Below are 18,635 nucleotides of genomic sequence, written 5' to 3'. Positions count from 1 at the left end.
GCATCATCGCTTATCGGCCATTTTCCGTCGGGGCCTTTCGTTAAAAACTGCTGTCAACAGGGTGTGTACTTTGAAATAGCTAAAAATTCATCAATTTTCAACACATTATCAAACGTCTTGCATCTTCATACATTTCAAAAATGTAGTAAATGAACTGCATAAATACAAATGATTCATTTTTTAAACAAGCAAATATTTTGGAAATGTGTTAATAATTTGGTGAGTTTAGAACATCATCATCAAAAATCATACTTTCTTCCCCTAAAATAGTAACACAGTAGATTTTTTTCTGGCGCAAGATGGCCGTCAGTTACCTGCGCTGCCATTTGAACATCTAGCTTTATCTATGTGTTATCCGAGGTCAGAGCATCCAATCAGCGACCAACCTTACTTCCGAGAGAGCTAAAAATTAATGATAATATATAATAAATAATAAATTGATTCGGTAGGTAAAGTGATATCTCCGCCCAATTTTCTGTATTCTACTTTAAGTGTTTAGGGGGGAATGACGTAATGTTATGGTTAAATGATGTATGATAATGATTCCAATCCACTTAAAAAAAACTCAATAATGAAAAAATCTTGCTGTATGGGCCCATGTATACTGAATTGGGCTCTTGATCTAAGAAATTCATTTTAAATTACAAGACAGCACCTTAATCATTTGTCTCATCTCATTTTCTGAACTGCTTTATCCTCATTAAGGTCGCAGAGGGTGCTGGAGCCTACCATAATTGCTTAAAATATGACAAAATGACCAAGAGATAGTTTGTGTCTAAAACACCTGTATACCAGGTGGGTTATAACATATAAAACAATATACCAGTGTATTTAGACTAATATAATAAATGTAAATTTCTTGTCTGCGATGTTAAATTTTCCACTTCCCCTATCTAATTTGATAAGAACTGAGTACTAATGAATATTTTATGATTTCCTGACATTGCTCTTGCATCAGCAGGTTAGTTAATAATTGTAAAACTGCAGGTGAAAGCCACCAATGAACGACTGGATCAGGACTGTGAAAAGGAGATATGAATGACTCTATTGTTTGCATGTTTTTCTTTCATTTTTGTTCATTGAAAAATATTGCTTTGTGTACCTGGTTCTGCTCTGCCTGCTTCATAAATATTTATAACATGAGAGTATAGTTAAATTGACCTAATTGTTTCCTTTATGAATTGCTTGAGCCAGAAATAAATGCAGCACAAGTGAAAAGCTACTGAAATGGACAGTGCTGATGTGTTGTTCACCTGTGGCACAAAGAGAACAGATGCTGGTTTGGAAAACACAAAGAAATCTAATTTGCACTATGGGGAAAATGTTGGTTTACAACAATCATCGTGGGTAAATAAAATGGTGAATAATATTGCATTTGACAAGACTCTTTTTTTTGGCTGATGTGAAAATATAAGATGACATCAAAAATAGCTTATTTATGTGGGTGTTGTAGAAACGAGTTACAATCACGACCAGAGAACAGATTGTACTCATATCTGGAAGCAGTGGTGACCATAAAAATCATGCAATTTGAAGGCGAGCAATGTTTCCATCAGCCGCCCACTTAAATGGAAAAGGAAAAGCACCGTGAGTCATAGTTACAACGGTGCCATGACGACAATCTCCCCGGAGCATCCTGATTTGGTTGCATGAATGGAGGTTGAAGGCTAAGATAATACTATATGTTGTGTCACTATCCTAGATTTTTGGATGAACCCTATTCTTCATATTTCTGGACAGATGTGAGGGATAGATTTCTCATTTTTTTAACGATTTTATTTATTTATTTATTTATTTTGTCGCAGGAGTAATGAATGGATAGCAGACTTGTTACATGTAGGTTCCGAGTTTGACGGTGGAAGGTAGGCACATTCTTCAGGTGGGTTTATCATCTCTGGGCTGATGATAGCCTACTTTTAGGGTGCCGAGTGGACAATTTTAAGTGTTCAACCAGCCTGTCGTGAATATTTTGGGAATTTGGAATGAAACTGGAGTACCCAGAGAACACCCACATAGGCCCAGGAGAAGATATGTTTTTCCAAGCAACCATGCCATTTTAATTTGTTTCATATGTATTTTTTTTAAATGGAATTTTGGTAAATTTCCTCTAAATATCCTTTGACTGGGACTTCCTGCCATTTCAATTGAGCAGTGAATGATCAATATCAGACCTCCCACTCAAAATAGACTGGACATTTATAAATAAATGTAGTGTATACTAATCTACAGTCCATTAATGCTCTCCTGTGTCCCCTAGTGGCACACTGAGGGAGCTATATTTAAGATAAATGTCACATAATATCAAGCTCTAGATGGCGCATTTCATCAATTATTATACAGTGTACTAAGAACATTTCATGGTATTTGAGAAAAGTCATTAAGTTGGTTGTATTTTGGTCAACATGTTTCCGTTTAAATGACTGTTGAATAAAGTTATATTGATTTTATGTCTTACTATGCAATGCTTGTTTTGGATGACTGTTTGACTGGATACCATTTTTATTGTACTTAATATATAATCAAACTGCACTAAAGTGGTAAGGCAAAAGGAGTTAAGGGAAATCAAGAATTGAGTCATATTTTTAGATATGTATGAGGGGCGGATGTTAAGGAACTTCAGATTAATATTTTCCACTCTAGAAAGGGATTACCCCGATATATTTTCCAGTTGGAAAAAAATAGTCGAGCACCATGGGACTGAGTGAAGACTATTTCAAGCCTGTCGGGAATTGACAGTGGAATTAACCGTAAAATCTTATTTGGCTTCCTGTGCACAAAATACACACATTTAGCTTGTTTTGCATTCTTTCAAACTGCCTTTTCCTTTGCAACAAAATATTCAACTCTACTTCAATAGGCAATAATTCCGAAAAAAATCTAACAAAATTTGAAGACTACTTTGTCCCTCCAATTAATTTAGGAAACAAGTCTTTAACTTCCATTTTTACAACAACTGGGCACACATTGTACTCAAGTATTACATAAAGATGACATCATCTCCCCGGCATGTGCAAGCAATAAGCAAGAAAGTCTGTGGATCTCCCAAACCAAAAGATATGCACCCAAAAAAAGATTAAAATATAATTTCAAGTGTCAACTAGCAAATAATAGCAACTAGATTGAGTGTAAAAACATTTATTGTTGAAAGTATATATTCAGCAGTGCTTTTCACCAGTTTTTGTGTTTTTTAACGTTGAGTCGGCACCTGTTATTTTAACATAATGTACAAAAGAAAATTGCCACAGTAGTTGTGCAGACTTGTGTTGTACACACATTGTAGCGCGCATAAAGGTTGCACTTGAGATGCCATTCGACAATTTATACACAAGAGTCACGAGTCAACAAATCTCAACGAAGAAGCTGCACATTAGCTGTCCATCGGTGTATTTAAGCGACAAAAACAAAAAGGTTAGAAGCATGGATGAAGCGTGCATGCAAAGATTCTAAGACGCACTGCACAAATATCCATCATTATTTAAAGGAATGTGATGTTTAAATTGGAAATGTACCTTTAGATCTCCAGCTTTAGGCACGCAGAATGTTAACAGAATATATGTTATGCTCATTGTTCTCATGTCCCTTTTGAATTAATGCAAAGTGTCATTGTTATCACATCATTATGTAATTAAAAGTTTTTAGAAGTGTGTTCATCGTACCCCTTTATATTACAGTATTCAGTTTCAAATTGGTTGGTGATATAAGTTTAGAAACTAGTGAAGGAACAAAAGGAAACAGAGGCAATGATGCAACAACAACAAAAAGAAACTTTACAGGGAGATGAAGCGTCTATTTAAGCCAATGCATGTTAAATATAAAACATCTGGTCTAAAACAAGATGATTAAGCGACGCATGGGTTGGTCTTTGGCATGGTTTAACATATACGAGTAGAAACGTATGGCTATTTCTGTTAAACCGCTTTACTACATAATGACATCATATCCTGCCTATTAAATTTCCGCTTGATGTTTACTCAGTGGTGACAAGTCCCATTGGTCACGGGATGACACAAAAGATGAAGAAGTTAAAATAGAACAGCTGGGGGAATGTAAAATTTTTTGAGTGAATACAAAAACTGCCAATGACGGCGATGGAGGTCGAAAACCATCTTGATCTGGAGGACTGACAGCGATCATTCGCTTGCAAGCCTCTCCCAAACAAGAGTTTGGACGTCAATTGCTGTCAATGGCATTGATCAACACTGATGTATATGAAGTTGTGATGGAGAGCAGCGTGGCTTTTTTTTAAGAGCTGTTGAAGTTAGTTTGTTTTTCTTTTTTTAGGCAGGTGGTCCTGCTGTGAGAGCTGCTGATGCGACCCTGGTGTTCCATGAGTTGGTCCTGAATGTTTTTAGCATTGTTTTTAATTGGCTACACAACATTATGAATCGATATTCTATCGGTATAAAAGGAAAATAAAAAGATGGATAGGTTAGTTTTCAAGGCTTAAACCAGGGAGCAGCTGAAATGGAAAGACTAAATAAAAACTAATTGGATGTACACCTTCAATGACAACATAAGAAAGATAAATGGAAATATAGAAGGAGCAGAGGGGGGTGGGGGCATCTCATTCCAGTTATTTCTCGTCCTCTCGGATGTATGATTTTGTTGAGTGTGCCTTGCCCCACACTTTGGCACAAGACTTGTTCCGAACGGTGAGATGAGATCAGGGCATGGGTGGAAATGACTCCACATGGCGAGATGAAGCGACACGATTGGCCGAGAGACGGACGGGACTCCGCCTCTACTGGTCCCCTTCCACTCGCCTTCTGCGGACTGGGAAGAGCGAAAGACGTTCTGTTAATCACAGATCATCGCAAGAGGCCCTCAAATCTGAGCGAGTCATGTGGGTCCATTCTCAAGCAAGACTAGACTTTTTCCTGTTGTGGAAGACTCAAATCGAGTCGTTAGAGATGCGTGCCTTTTGGGTAGCGAGTTAAGGTGTTGGTGTAAGGCATTTGGCCTTTGGTGAGTTTTTATGAGTTTTTTTTTTTAAATTAAAGTGGACTTCTCCAAGGCCTGTCCTGTCAAGACAGTCCTTAAAGTAGCAGCAACATCAGACGGGAACCATTACACGCCACAGTATGTCAACTTCATGTTCCCTGATCCAACTTGTCTCAATCTTGTTCAGTCTCAGGCCTTCCACGTCGAGTCGGACCCTAATTGTGTGGTTATTCACCCCGAAAAGGCGACCTCGTGGAAGTATAACTGAAAGATTCCATGCTCAACGATAACTCGTTAGTATTTTTGAGCACTTGTGAGTCGGTACATGGTCAAATTCCACACCTGTTTAAAGTGCGTGCATTAGTGACGGCAGGGACAAACTGACACTCTTATTATGCACACGAACACAAAAACACTGTGAAAGTAGTCAGTGTTATCTCGCACACTCATGCATCACACCTGCGCTACTGCGGCTCTGACAGGAGGAGGAACTAAAAGAAAGCAGACCAATGGCGCCTCTAAGTCAATACCATAAAAAATAATATCCGGGAAATGAAGGATGTACAGTTGATGTCAAACTGGAATGTAAATAGAATAAATGCACAAAGAATATAAATAACTGAATATTTTTTCGTAAGCCAACAGCAAAAAAATAAGAATACATAGATAAATAAAAAATCACTTTGTTGCGCACTAATATGGACCGATGAATTAAAAACGCTAATTATTTTGGCAACAGAAAACCTTCACAAATCCTGATAAAGAAGGCGTCACTGCCATCTGAGTATGAAATTCCACTTAGTTACTCAATGTCCCAAACACTGACAGTGACATGGCACCCCCTCTCCTTATTTAGAAGAACTGACATGATGAGCAGATGTTACCGCCAATTACTCCACACTCATTCTTTATGACTAACCCACCCCGAGGGTGACGTCATGAGCTCATTCCGCCTAGGTTACCGCAGGTGTTGTTTAATGAGCGTGTGCGTTACTTACCGAGGTCGTTGTTCTTGGTGATGGCGGCGGCGGCTCGAGAGCGAGGCCCCTGCTTGGTAAAGTGGTAACCGAACTTCACGATACTGTTATTCTCCTCCAACATTTTGGCGATCTCCATCTCCACAGTTGTACCCAGCTGTTGCCGCTGAAATAGGAACCCAATTCAGGATCTTAAAATAAAGCCGATAAATCAAAAAGATGGAAGCCGTTCTTCACGTGTGTTTACCTGGTTGTCAATCTTGATCTCCGTGAGGGTGTCGTTGTCTCGCAGTGCGTCAATCAGCGACTGCATCCCAGCCCCGGTGATGAAATTGGACTCGATATTCAAACTTCGGAGCGTCTTGTTCTCCCGCAGCGTTTCACTGAAAGCCTGGAGGAGACAGAAAATTGAAGACAGAGGTCATCCCCTGTGTAGTAGAAAGCAAAATTTGCAGCTTTCCTCACCACTGCAATGGGGTCGTTACTCCTTGTGGCTGCCATGCTAAACTTGGTGACGTATTTGTTCTTTTCCATGGCTTTGGCAAATTCTTTGAGAGTTGGAACGGGGATGTTCTGCATGGGGGAAAAAAGGCCTGGTTAAAGGTTGACCAAGTGGATGATTAACAGACCTTAAATGCTTGTTGCCTCTGCACCTTAATGTTGTTGAGGTTGACCTCGGTGAGGGAGGCATCGTTGTTTCTGATCCTGTTTAGCGTTTCTTCTACATTTGTGGGATTGGGTGGCTCGTCAAACACAGGGTTCATTTTCTCCCCTTTGACCACATCTTGGGGAAAAACAAAAAGCAGTGGGGTTATAACCCATAAAACAAGGATTATTATTATTTTTTTTTTTAACAATACTTCGGTATCACATTTTGGGTCAAGGAGGTCACAAATATACCAAATGTTAATATTATGGCCTACAATCCAAAATTTCTTTTACTGAAGTATTTTTTTTTAGTAAAAAGGGCGGCAGTTTTATTTATTTATTTTTTTTAATAAATTGTACATACTGTTGTAACCATCTCCAGTTCCGTCGTACGTCTGATTGCTGGTCACAAGCGTGTGGACACCCAGGATTGCTGTAAAAAAAAGGAGGCATATGAGCATTCACATGAGCAGTGTGAGTAACCTCAGGGGAAAAAAGGAATATCAGGAGGACATTTGGGGACTAACTTAGGCTTTGGAGATGTGTGTGAGAGCAGAAGGAGATTGTGTTGGTTCCTTTTACCTGCAAGATCACAAAGTTCAGTATCTGTGGCACTGGACAGGGCTTCCTCTAATTCTGGGTCAAGGGTTGTGACATTCTCCTGTCGTGTTTCCATTGGTTTCTGCTTTGGAGTAAATACCTTGCCTGGGGTGACAAAATAAAAGGGTTGAGGTAAGAGTGTGACAAGATGAAGATTCATGAAAAATGAGTAGGTAAACAATTTGCTTTGCAAAATAAAGTAGAACTACAGGCTATATCATTTTTTTAAATTGACATTTTCTACATTGAAAACCTCAACAACAGTGGATCTTATATTCTGATAGGTTTATTAAATTGCCCTCATGAGGTGAATAAAATATGAATTTAAAAAAATCCATCTCAATTATTGGCTCCCAGAAATCTTATTTAAACCACTGTTTGAGGTAAATTCTTCCAGGTTCTACCATTTGGTACAGTTTTGGGGATATCCGTACAAAAAAAGTAAAAAGATGTTTTCCTACTCCAACATTCCACACCACAATACTCACTTGATACCAAACTAAAGCTACGAGTCAGGCGAGAATGCTGGTACCATGGAAACCAGAGGGAAGAAGGAGGAACAGGGAAGGAAGTCATGAACAATAAGTGAACTGTAATCTTGACTGTGCTGCTGGGGTGTCACAGACCAGTAATGCTAGCCCCACATGCCCTTCAAGAACAGGCGCCATACGTGTTTCTCCATTAAAAGCCAGTCGAGCCATTCAAATTGCTCAGACTGATCCCTAGTGGGGGTTCTGGCACTTCCTGAAGCTAAAAAAACTGTAAATACAGGCATCAGGGTCTTTCATGTGCCTGTTCATTTGAAGCAAATACGTAGATAGTAATAATCCCAGTTTAATTGTGGATTCAATTATGGAAATGCAAAAGCTATGACAAGGAATCCTGATAAATTTGGGTATGTCTTCCAGTGAATGTCAAGGGTTATTAACATGATAAGAGTTAAATATCCTGTTTTCTGCAAAAAAAAAAAATCTCCAGGCTCTGTGGTTGAAATGGGAGGAGGCTGATTTCTGAGTTGAAATTGAGAATGGAAAAACTCCAAAACAAAAAGCACAACAGGAAAACAAAATGGAAAAAAAGTAATAAGAAGGTCTTTGCAGCAAGTTTTCAAGGCACTTAAGGCGGTTGTTTGTTTTCATTTATCAGCAGGGGGTGAAGAGAAGAAGGGGAAGGTAATCTGCAACATTCCACATAATCACCGCAATGATTCAACTTTTCCATGTCGTCATAAGACTTGCAAACACACGCATATGGGATGCATTACGGCTAATAGGCAGTGCGGGTTCAGGCTAGATGTCAAGATGTCAGCTTCAAATTTCCTCTCAATTATCTGGGAGAATATTGAATCTTCATAGATCCTGACAAGAAATTGGAATTGCGCTCTGCTAGTCACTCGTTGACTGAGGTCGGAACGATAAATGGAACACTTCTACATAGTTCTGCTGCCACTCCCTCTTCTGCTATCCTGCTTTCAACACTATGATGTGCTATAAAACCCTTCAAAAATGTGTATGAGCAGTAGTTTCTTTTAAAAGGCCTTTGATGAACCCGGATAATGTCCTTTCCTTCTGCTTCACGCACCTTTCCTTTCTCCGGTGAAGGGTACAATGTCTTCCCTGTCCTTGTACTCTAAGGCTTCCTTTTCCAGGTATTTGAGGAGACGCTCTCTGTCAAATGTTCCTGTGGCTCCTTTTGTCGTTTGGTTCTTCTGGCGCAAACCCGCTGGAAGTAGAGCATTCTGAAAGGGGGAAAAAATAGACATTCATTAAAAATAAAAGCATGTAGTAGGCTTTAAGAAACTCCTCCCACCTCGGGGTCCATCTCCTCAAGGGCCGTCTCCAGCTGTTTGAGCTCATCCGCTGACAGATTGTTAAGGAGCTCATCTTCGTCTAGATCCTTGTACTTGTCCAGGTCCTTCATGAATGGCAACGCCATGATCGCTGTCCCAGGCAAGACCGCAGCCCAACTTCAGATGTCTCGTCTTTGTCGCTCCACAGCAGAGACGCGGCAACCTGAGGAAAAAACAATAAGATAAAGTAAAACCAAGAAATCATGATCTACTTTACTTGTCAATGCCATGCAGAACTTTGCCAGTTGAAGACTAGTTGTACTAATTGGATGACTCAACGTTTCATTTACAAATGCCGGCAAATTGAATCCATTCTTTTAATAGAGGAGGCCAATGTTGATCTCATCCTTATGAAACAATTCTTGATCACAGCTGTGCAATGGCGCAATACACAGCTGGAACAGAGAAGCAATTTTCTCCCACACCCGAGTGACCACTCCTATTTAGCCTATTTATGTGTCCTCCACTAAACCTAATGGGCTACTCCAATAATCTTGAATGCATATGCTCCATTACAGGATAATTTTAACTGTGACGGTAGTCATGTAAATGATTAATGACATAGTAAGAACGTGTCCTGTGGAATTGTTTGATGAGGTCTCAGTTTTTTAGTCCACTCTCCCACGCCACAAGCGGAACACTGCATGACCTCATCATTTCCAGATTCCCCAGCAAAAGTCCACATCTAAAGTAAATGGCGACATTTAACCCTGCATCTTCCTAATGGTTTTCTTGGCCGATTTTTATGTACAAGAAAGTGAACATAAAGCACGCCTTGACTGTCTCTGCAATACATAAAACAGCCCCCTCCAACTAAATAATCTGCATTGTAAACAGTGAGACAGAGAGGGATGGAGGGAGTAACTGTGAGGTTTAGCAAAAAGATTCTTTGAACATTTTTCTGGCAGTTCGCCCAAAGTTGTCCGTGTCAGTAATTTCTCCACTTCGGAGGGCTTTTCCTGAGCAGCCCGCTTCACCGCTCTGACGTTCTTTAGTTCCTCGCCTCCACAATTCAACCTCTGTCCTTCTCTAACTCTTCCCCTAGCCTGCACCATTAAACCACCACAACAACCACTTTAGAGGGCAAATAGCAAGAGTGAAAGAAAGAAGGGGCATTTCCAAGATATAGTTGAACTCACATGTCAATGCTGATGGCTTTGATCAAGAGTAATAATACCGCTCAGATAATTCAAGTCATCACTATTTGAACCCAATATAGAACCAGTGACGATTCGGAGTCATATAAACCTAACATCCATATACCTGGACATCACATTGTGGGTCATCAAACCCACAATTTTAAAATTTGACACAATTGCGAGCCAAAAAAGTGATGTCCACAGTTGGCGATGCGTAGAATGTGATGATATTTCTGGCAAGGATTTGGAGAAAGCAACCAGGATGAACATAAGTCAGACACATATAATGCTCTTATGACAAGATGAGCCCAAAATAACAGTTTATCATATGATCCTCTTTTCTCCAACTCAACACATTTCAAACAGCAGCCATTTAGAGACAGTAGAATGTTTCATACGGATGATGAAGGGTGAAGAAAGCGCACCTAGAGGATCCATTAGTCCAGGTTGATTAATCCCATTCTCTTCATCACTGCTAATCCTTCAACACAAACAATGACGGTAAGCCAATAATGCTGCAAACCTGTCTACGCAACTGACCTTGTCACCTTGTAAATCCTGACATTGACCGTCCATATTATTCAGAGAATGATAACAGAGCCACATCTCTTATACGACTATTTAAGTATAACCAAAGCGTAGACAGAAAAAAAAAAAGATCTGCAGTCTTTATTCCATCATTGTACTAGACCGCCCCGACATCAGACTATAGTTAGAATTACCTTCCTCAACCCACACACCTTGCTCTATTTTATCCCACAATGTATCCGGCTTGTTCGTCTTCTGCTACGGAACACAGATGATGGCAGATAGTGTCACAGTTCATGTATACTATATCTGCTCAAAACAAGGTGAATTGACATTTGGATTCTGCACATGCTAAAAAACAAGACAAATTAAAACAACAAATAGCATCGTTCTCCTCAAGACTTTGCTCGGCAATGACAAGGCAGGAAATGGGGTGTTCCTCAAAATAACACACAAGATTGCATACCCAAGCACACTCAAGACACACACCACTGTTACTGTACTGTGTGTAATAAGAGAAGCTTTTAAGGGAGCTTCCGGTGTTTCAGCTTGGCTAAGATTAAAAATGGAAAGCATAAGAATAATACATGTTCAACATGAGAGACAGCTTTCATAATGACCTATATGAACCATAACTTTGGACAACTTAAGGGTAAACCAAAACCACTGTGCAACCTAAACCACATGTGCTGATGTCTTTTTGTCTAATTATGGTGATTCCAGAGTTGAAAACATACAGGTTGAATGTGCACTCTTTTTTTTTTCTTTTTGGATTATTGCACTTAAATGTATTTCAAACATGAGATTGGCTATGAGACGAATGAAATGTATGGGTCAAGATGCACCCTGGCAATATTGTTTTAAAATCTAAATTAAATATGTGGTCCACCGGCAAACTCTAACAACTTTCACAAATGCTTCTCAAACTTTAACGCCAAGTATGCTTTGTAAAATAAATTTAAAAAATACAAACAGGATGTTTGAACCGCAAGAAATTTGAATCTGTCATTAATTTTGACCCGCAAGAAGTTTGAATCTGTCATTGATTTGAATGTTGTCATTTTTGGGGCGTGTTCAATTCACTGGTTCTCTCGCCTACGTGAATCAATTGTTGAAAAGTGGATATAATTACAGTGGTTTAAACATTTCAATTGATCCAATTGTCAAAGTTTGAAGTCCTGCCCAACAGCAGCTTTGCTTTTTCTTGACATTCTCTGCAGAGCCTGTTTAACTGCAATACAACACTGCACCAGGAAGGTGTGGCAGGCACTAGGTTTTACCACGACTAATGTCATGTCAGCATACATACTCATAGCAGGCATAAAAATCTATATTCCACCATGCAAAATCAGATCTGAAAGCTCACTTTACCTGAGCAAGAATGCACCAAAACACAGGGACCACGCCCTACATTCAGCATGACCACCAGACTACCCCCTCAAGTCAACTCATTTTTAGAACGTAAACAGAAACGTCCTCATTAATTCCAACTAAATACAGTTCTTTTGTTACGTACCAGAATAACTGGGTGTGATTGTTCACCCAACAGCAACACGCCCCGTGACTGTCAATGACGCGACAATTGTATTCCGTGGGAAAATAAATGCAATCGTTGGGGGAAAAAAGTGGAAACTTTCATTCATCCTCGTCATGCACCTCGTCGGTCATGGCAAGTTTATGACAAACCCATCGACAGTTTGCATCCGTCATCACTTCATTACCCTTAAATAATGCAATCAGTTGTTATATGAACACTATTGTGCAGATATGAAATTTGGCATCTCGTGGGAAATAGCAATGTAGGTGCCAGCTAGCAGGCTATCATTCGCTTAGAGTGCTAATGGATAAGGCTAGCTCATCCAGCTCGGGAGAACACATTTAAGTGGCGATCAAAGTAGAACTCGAATTGTTTTGTTCCCTTTGATTTTACGCGTTTTCTGAACTCATTGGCCTCGTACGTCTTACCTGAAGGACGACAAATCGAAGCGGACTTCCTTGTGTGGACCCTGGCTCGGGCGCTTGACTTCTATCTCAGCTTCTGTTGTAACACGACGGGAAGAGAGCCGTAGATTACCTGATTGACGTGTGATTGAACCAATAGACGTCGCAGTCTCGCGAATAAAACCAATGAGAAGAGAGAACCCACCCTTAATTAAAAAAACGCAACTGAGGGGAAAAGGAAGGGAGTAAAATACTGTACAACAGAATATAACGACTGTATAAAAGTAAAAATAAGAACCAATTATTTAAAATGATTGTATAAACAATACATTTTACGCAGCCCCCTGGTGAAATGGTAATATCTAATCTGTACAGTTTACTCATCTGTGGGTACAGATTTGTAATGTGTAAAATACTGTAGAGTAATACAAAATGTGCAACGCAAATCGTAAAAACAAAAAGACATACCAGCTGATTAATTATTGCATTTTTTAGCAAATACTGCTGACTTTCAACATCAAGAATATTGACTGATTTTAGCGCCATCTAGCGTTTATATAAATTCAGATGTCGTCGCTGGTGTGCTACCGGAAGTTTAATTTGCCTCCCCCCAAATACTTCCTCTATGTCACATCGCAAAAATGGCTGATATGGATGAGTTGTTTGGGAGTGATGGAGACAGCGACAATGAGCAACGAGGTATGGAGATCATTTTCAACTACTTATTTCATGATGCTATGGAGGATGTATTTGAAGTCAATTGAATCAAACAACTCGTTTTAGTCCTGATCCTACCACAAGACAGTGTATGTTAGCACCCATGCTAACTAGATAACAACAGGAACTTGGCTGAAATGAATTGCGTTCAAAAATATTTCCCGTGTTTTCAGCGATCGGTCTCCCAATTAGTCAGATTATTTATTCAGCACACTAACACAGTTTTTTGGGAACGTTTTTGAAGTTTTTAAAACAAGAATGCAAAGGTCATGCTCAATTAAGTATACAATATTTGATCTAATATATATGTAATTGCATTGTGGGTAAGGAGTGGTATATTTATTTTTTATAAATAACTTATGTTGTTCCATTTTAATTTGTTATTTAAAAATAAATGGGTACTAATGTACTAGTTCTAAATATAACTTAACTTTAAATGCGCAAGTAGTTTTAAAGAGATAAACATGTAGATGTCTCCTATTACTGTTAAAAGGCAGAATTGTAGAGCTAGCTCTTATATCGAATATTAATCTACTACTATGATCTTCCACAGAGTCCGGTTCAGGCTCTGGTTCCGAGTCTGAACAAGAGCGGCCGCGTTCTGCCAGCATCGCTTCAGGCAGCGGGAGCGAGAGTGAGAGAGAACGAGATGATGATGAGGATGAAGGCCCCGAGGGAGGAAAACCCAGTATAAACAAGGTCTGTGACAATATTTCACAGCCAGCTGAAAGGGAGAATCTAGAATGCATTTATCCACAGGAACTGTTCGGGGACGACAGTGAAGAAGAACGCAGTCAACACAGTGACAGCGGACGCAGTGACAACCAATCGGAGCGCTCGGGCAATCAGTCTGACGCCAGCGTGCACTCTGATCAGGCTGAGGATGACCATTCCGACGTGGAGCGTCACAGTGGCTCAGAGCGCGGCCGTCGAGATGATGACGAGGAGGACGAGGAAGACAGAGTCCGCCATTCGGACGGGGGAAGCCCGGCAGGCAGTGGGATGTCTGGAGGGGGAAGTCCTCAGTCAGAAAGAGGGAGCGTCCGCTCAGAGAGAAGGTCCAGACTAATAAAATGTGAATTTCCTACTCCAATTGACAGGAAAGCTTTCATCTCCTTCATTTTCTTCTGTATCCAGCGCTCACAGCGACCCCGGCACCCCTCAGTCAGGCGCGGGCACCCCTCACTCTGACGGAGAAGGCTCAGGGCGGGACAACCGTTCAGATGACGACAAGTGGGAAGGCGGGGCTAAAAGTGATCAATCGGAGGACGAAGAGGAGAAACGGCAATACTCCGATGAAGAAAGGGAAAACTCCGATGAGGAAGAGCACAGAAACCAAAAGCCAGGTGGGAACTCAAGCATCTCAAAGTTGATGAATAAAAAAAAAACATACAAACAGACACATGGAACGGAATGCAAAATCCTCCCCTTTTCTAGGTTTCACCTAGTGGAAACGGTTTAAAAAAGACATGTAACGACTCTAAAAACTCATCATGACTCAACCTGGTTCACAAATATATAGATATAGAATCAAGAATAACACCATCCATAATTTATGGAAGAACATGTCGATTGTTGAATGGGCCCTGTTATTTACCATTTGATTTTGTACTATTTTTCAGAGTCTGCAAAGGGAAGCGATAGTGAAGATGATTTTCTCCATAGAAGAAGCAAGGCAAAAGCTGCATCAGTTTCTGATTCTGACAGTGATGCTGGTGCAAATGAGAGTAAGAGATCATTAGTCTTGCCACTTTATAGCTCTTTTTTTCCTGTCAGAGTTTAAAAAGTTGTGTCTTGTGTACCACCACGCAGACAAGAAATCGGCAGCAGATGACCTATTCGGCGAGGCTGACGACATCTCTTCTGACAGTGACGCTGAAAAGCCCCCGACCCCCGGACAGCCCATGGTATGAACTCTAGAATTTCTCTCTCCTTGATTTTAATGACAATTGTCTTGTTTTCAGAGCCTTGTCACTAGTACCTATTTTATCATGATTGATGAAAGATGGTTGACCAACTGTTACTTTTCAGGATGCAGAAGATGGTCTAGATGAGGAGCAGGCAGAGGAGGAACCTGTGCCAGAGACTCGTATTGAAGTCGAAATCCCCAAAGTCAGCACCGACCTTGGCTCTGACCTTTACTTCGTTAAGCTGCCTAACTTCCTCTCAGTGGAGCCCAGGTCAGAGCAAATGAAACTACTATACTATCAATCCAAAGTTCCAGTCGCAATGACTATATATGCCTTTGTAATTGTATAACAGCCTAATCATTAATCTGAGTTGAATTGACTGTACCCTCTGTAGGCCTTTTGACCCTCAGTACTATGAGGATGAATTTGAGGATGAGGAAATGCTGGATGAAGAAGGACGTACCAGGCTCAAATTAAAGGTGCACATCCTTCACCTTTTGTGTGCTATCTATATACCTGAACATTTTGCAATGTTCTGTCCGTATTCCACGAATTTCAAAGTCAACCAATTTTATTTGTTTATTATTATTATTTCTTGTTATAAAAATATGTTTTTAAGTCTGATCGAGTTTGTCCCTTGACACTGTTAAAGCTAATTTGCTGTCCCAGGTGGAGAACACAATCCGGTGGCGAGTCAAGCGAGATGAGGAGGGGAACGAAACGCGAGAAAGCAACGCACGTGTCGTCAAATGGTCCGACGGGAGGTACGTCCTGACCATCAACCTATTTCCCGCTCTCATTTGTCACTCCAAAGTCCCTTAACGCCACTTTTTGCCACAGCATGTCCCTCCACCTGGGGAATGAAGTTTTCGACGTTTACAAAGCTCCCCTCCAAGGAGACCACAACCACTTGTTCATCCGGCAGGGTACCGGTTTGCAGGGCCAGGCTGTATTCAAAACCAAGCTCACGTTCAGGTATTGCCAAAGTCTTTTAAACATAGACCTTATTAGACGCAGAAAGCTTCACCCCCAAAGTATGAAACGTCGAATCGTCTGCTGAGAATTGCTGTAATAAGCTCCGAGTTGAGTCTTATTCCAAGCAACAATACTAGCTTTTATTCACGCTTCACTGAGGAATGTGCTCCAAGTCTTTCAATTACTTTGTGCAAGCTGCCCAGGTTTGTGTAATCCTCTTAGCTGCCGTTTGTCCACCTGGACCTTTAGTTTTTTTTTCCCAAACGGCATGAGACGACGAGAACGAGTCCTCAGTAAAAATGAGTTGGATATCTATATAAAATCAAAGCATGATATATCAATTCTGTCATCATTCGGTATTTACAGTGAATTTGTCTTCCCAGGCCTCACTCCACTGACAGCGCCACACACAGAAAGATGACCTTGTCCCTAGCAGACCGTTGTTCCAAGACGCAGAAAATCCGAATCCTCCCGATGGCCGGGCGAGACCCAGAGTCACATCGTAATGAAATGATAAAGGTGCGTCCTGTTTGTTTTGACGACTTTCTTATCACCACCAGAGAAAGACTTCCCAATGGCCATTTGTGTCGAGTACACAGACAAATACACGTCACAGCTGCTTACATAAAGACACGTCGCGACACGCTTACATAATCAAGTCGGCCATACTGGGATTTTCACCGAGACCCTTGAGGCCACTTACGTCTTTGGCAAAACCAAACAAAGGCTCTATTATATACAGATCCCCAAGTACTTTGGTGACAACCAACCCCGTTCTCCCCTACAAAGAGTCACTCGATGAACTATATTAACTATCCAGTGTTGTGCACAAGTATGATAACCCTTCATTGGATGGGATTGTATTAATACAATGCATATCACAAGAATCCTCACTTTAGTGTCTAATTTGTGTCCATTAATCAAGAAAGAGGAGGAGCGCCTGCGAGCATCTATTCGCAGAGAGTCGCAGCAGAGGAGGATGAGGGAGAAACAGCACCAGAGGGGCCTGAGCAGTAGCTACTTGGAGCCTGATCGCTATGACGACGATGAAGAGGGGGAAGAGTCTATTAGCTTGTCGGCCATCAAGGGCAAATACAAAGGAGGAAGTGGCTTGAGAGGTAAGCGCAAATTCCTGCTAGGAACTGATCACTGGAAGCAAATGAGAACGAAGCTTTTTAATTTTTCGGACAACTTTGTTAATTTGCTGTTGTGCTCTATTTCACACAATCCAGAGGAACGAGCGAGGATCTATTCGTCAGATAGCGACGAAGGCTCGGATGACGACAAGGCCCAGAGGTTGGTTAAGGCCAAAAAGCTGGACAGTGACGAGGTGAGTGTCATATGCCGCTTTGCTTGTAGGGGGCAGTGTGGCACAGATCAGTAATAAGGCTGAAACTGCAGCTTTGTAATTCCACGCCCGCAGGAGCGTCAAAACAAAAGAAAGCAAAAGTGCTGACTCGTGTTTGCAACTCGGAAGAATGTGCATTAAGCCTTTGAACAGTTGCCCAGAAAGGGATATTTTCTTTTTACATTGAAATGTATTCTTTTCTTTTACACAGGAGGGCGAGGGCTCGGGCAAACGAAAGGCAGAGGATGATGAGGAATTGGCCACCAAAAAGGCCAAGAAATATGTAATCAGTGATGAAGAAGAAGAAGAAGAGGAGGAGGAGGAGGAGGAAGACGAAGAGGAGGCAGAAGAATTGGAGGAGGAAGATGATGAATAAAACTGTTGTTTTGGATTTTCTTCTTTTTTAAACTCTTTCAATGGACACTAGGTGCCCTGCCTACATGGTTGCAAAACAACCAAAACTTGTAAAAATAACATTTAAATGGAGAACTCTGTGTAGGCGTGTACAATTGCTTCTTTTTGTCATGTATAGATAAGGTGGAAAAATAAAGAAACGGTTGTATTATGTAAGCCGGTGTTCCCAGGGCCTTTTGAAAATTGGTTTTAAAAAATATGATTCAAATGTATGAGTCAGCCTGTGGTCAGGTTATGAAATTTACATTTTTTTTAAATAAAATGAGGTTTTTTTTATATGACTATCATGCTATAATGTGCCTTTCTTTCAGTGCATGCCTGAAAAACAACAAGATCCCTTAAAATTTTGTAAATGCTTTTGATGAAACAACTAATGTATTTACTGTTTCATCCATAAAGAGATTATTCAGATGCATTGTTATGATGAATGAGTCATTGGATGAGGGGAAAAAGATACTATTGCTTTTTGTTGATGCATGTCCAAGATATTGCAAAAACTAGGCTAGCTATGGTATGGAAAATCGTCATTTACTAATAAGCCCCAAGTATCTTTAGATTAAGCCTTGGGGTGGCATTAAAAGTGACAGTAAAAGAGGTCACATGAGGTTAACGCTTTCCCCCATTGAACCGCACTGTATGACAGGAATG

The 18,635-nt window shown here is 40.6% G+C and overlaps 2 protein-coding genes across 4 annotated transcripts; one reads left to right on the top strand and one right to left on the bottom strand.

Moving 5' to 3' along the window:
* Positions 1–3,119: 3,119 nt before the first annotated feature.
* tmod2 (tropomodulin 2) lies at positions 3,120–12,785 on the bottom strand. 3 transcript variants are annotated; one of them, XM_077712947.1, is made up of 10 exons: positions 12,648–12,785; positions 8,976–9,178; positions 8,748–8,904; positions 7,149–7,271; positions 6,931–6,999; positions 6,572–6,702; positions 6,384–6,491; positions 6,166–6,309; positions 5,940–6,084; positions 3,120–4,773 (listed from the first exon to the last, which is right to left on the bottom strand). In XM_077712947.1, exons 2-10 carry the CDS (start codon positions 9,099–9,101, stop codon positions 4,742–4,744), a joined length of 1,035 nt encoding a protein of 344 aa, XP_077569073.1. In that variant the 5' UTR covers positions 9,102–9,178; positions 12,648–12,785; the 3' UTR covers positions 3,120–4,741. The 3 variants fall into 3 exon arrangements, with proteins under 3 accessions (XP_077569073.1, XP_077569075.1, XP_077569074.1); XM_077712949.1 differs by lacking the exon at positions 12,648–12,785 and adding an exon at positions 12,199–12,355; XM_077712948.1 differs by lacking the exon at positions 12,648–12,785 and adding an exon at positions 12,054–12,201.
* A 417-nt stretch (positions 12,786–13,202) lies between these two features.
* leo1 (LEO1 homolog, Paf1/RNA polymerase II complex component) lies at positions 13,203–18,143 on the top strand. The gene is made up of 14 exons (XM_077712946.1): positions 13,203–13,322; positions 13,894–14,039; positions 14,100–14,398; positions 14,478–14,686; positions 14,963–15,067; positions 15,153–15,247; positions 15,372–15,520; positions 15,645–15,729; positions 15,920–16,014; positions 16,091–16,225; positions 16,609–16,744; positions 17,151–17,343; positions 17,458–17,555; positions 17,785–18,143. Exons 1-14 carry the CDS (start codon positions 13,265–13,267, stop codon positions 17,947–17,949), a joined length of 1,968 nt encoding a protein of 655 aa, XP_077569072.1. The 5' UTR covers positions 13,203–13,264; the 3' UTR covers positions 17,950–18,143.
* Positions 18,144–18,635: the final 492 nt, after the last annotated feature.

This window comes from Stigmatopora nigra, chromosome 3 (genome assembly GCF_051989575.1).
Source record: "Stigmatopora nigra isolate UIUO_SnigA chromosome 3, RoL_Snig_1.1, whole genome shotgun sequence".
NCBI lineage: Eukaryota > Metazoa > Chordata > Actinopteri > Syngnathiformes > Syngnathidae > Stigmatopora > Stigmatopora nigra.
Note: the sequence above shows the minus strand (reverse complement) of the source record. Positions and strands in the feature narration are given on the sequence as shown.

Excerpts from the sequence above, each read along its gene's own strand:
- tmod2 (XM_077712947.1), bottom strand. The coding sequence starts at position 9,101 with ATGGCGTTGCCATTCATGAAGGACCTGGACAAGTACAAGGATCTAGAC. Across the intron at positions 6,492-6,571 it reads TCAACCTCAACAACATTAAG|AACATCCCCGTTCCAACTCT; the intron begins GTGCAGAGGCAA and ends TCCCCCATGCAG. Across the intron at positions 6,310-6,383 it reads GTAACGACCCCATTGCAGTG|GCTTTCAGTGAAACGCTGCG; the intron begins GTGAGGAAAGCT and ends TGTCTCCTCCAG.
- leo1 (XM_077712946.1), top strand. The coding sequence starts at position 13,265 with ATGGCTGATATGGATGAGTTGTTTGGGAGTGATGGAGACAGCGACAAT. Across the intron at positions 16,745-17,150 it reads ATCGTAATGAAATGATAAAG|AAAGAGGAGGAGCGCCTGCG; the intron begins GTGCGTCCTGTT and ends CCATTAATCAAG. Across the intron at positions 17,556-17,784 it reads AAAAGCTGGACAGTGACGAG|GAGGGCGAGGGCTCGGGCAA; the intron begins GTGAGTGTCATA and ends TCTTTTACACAG.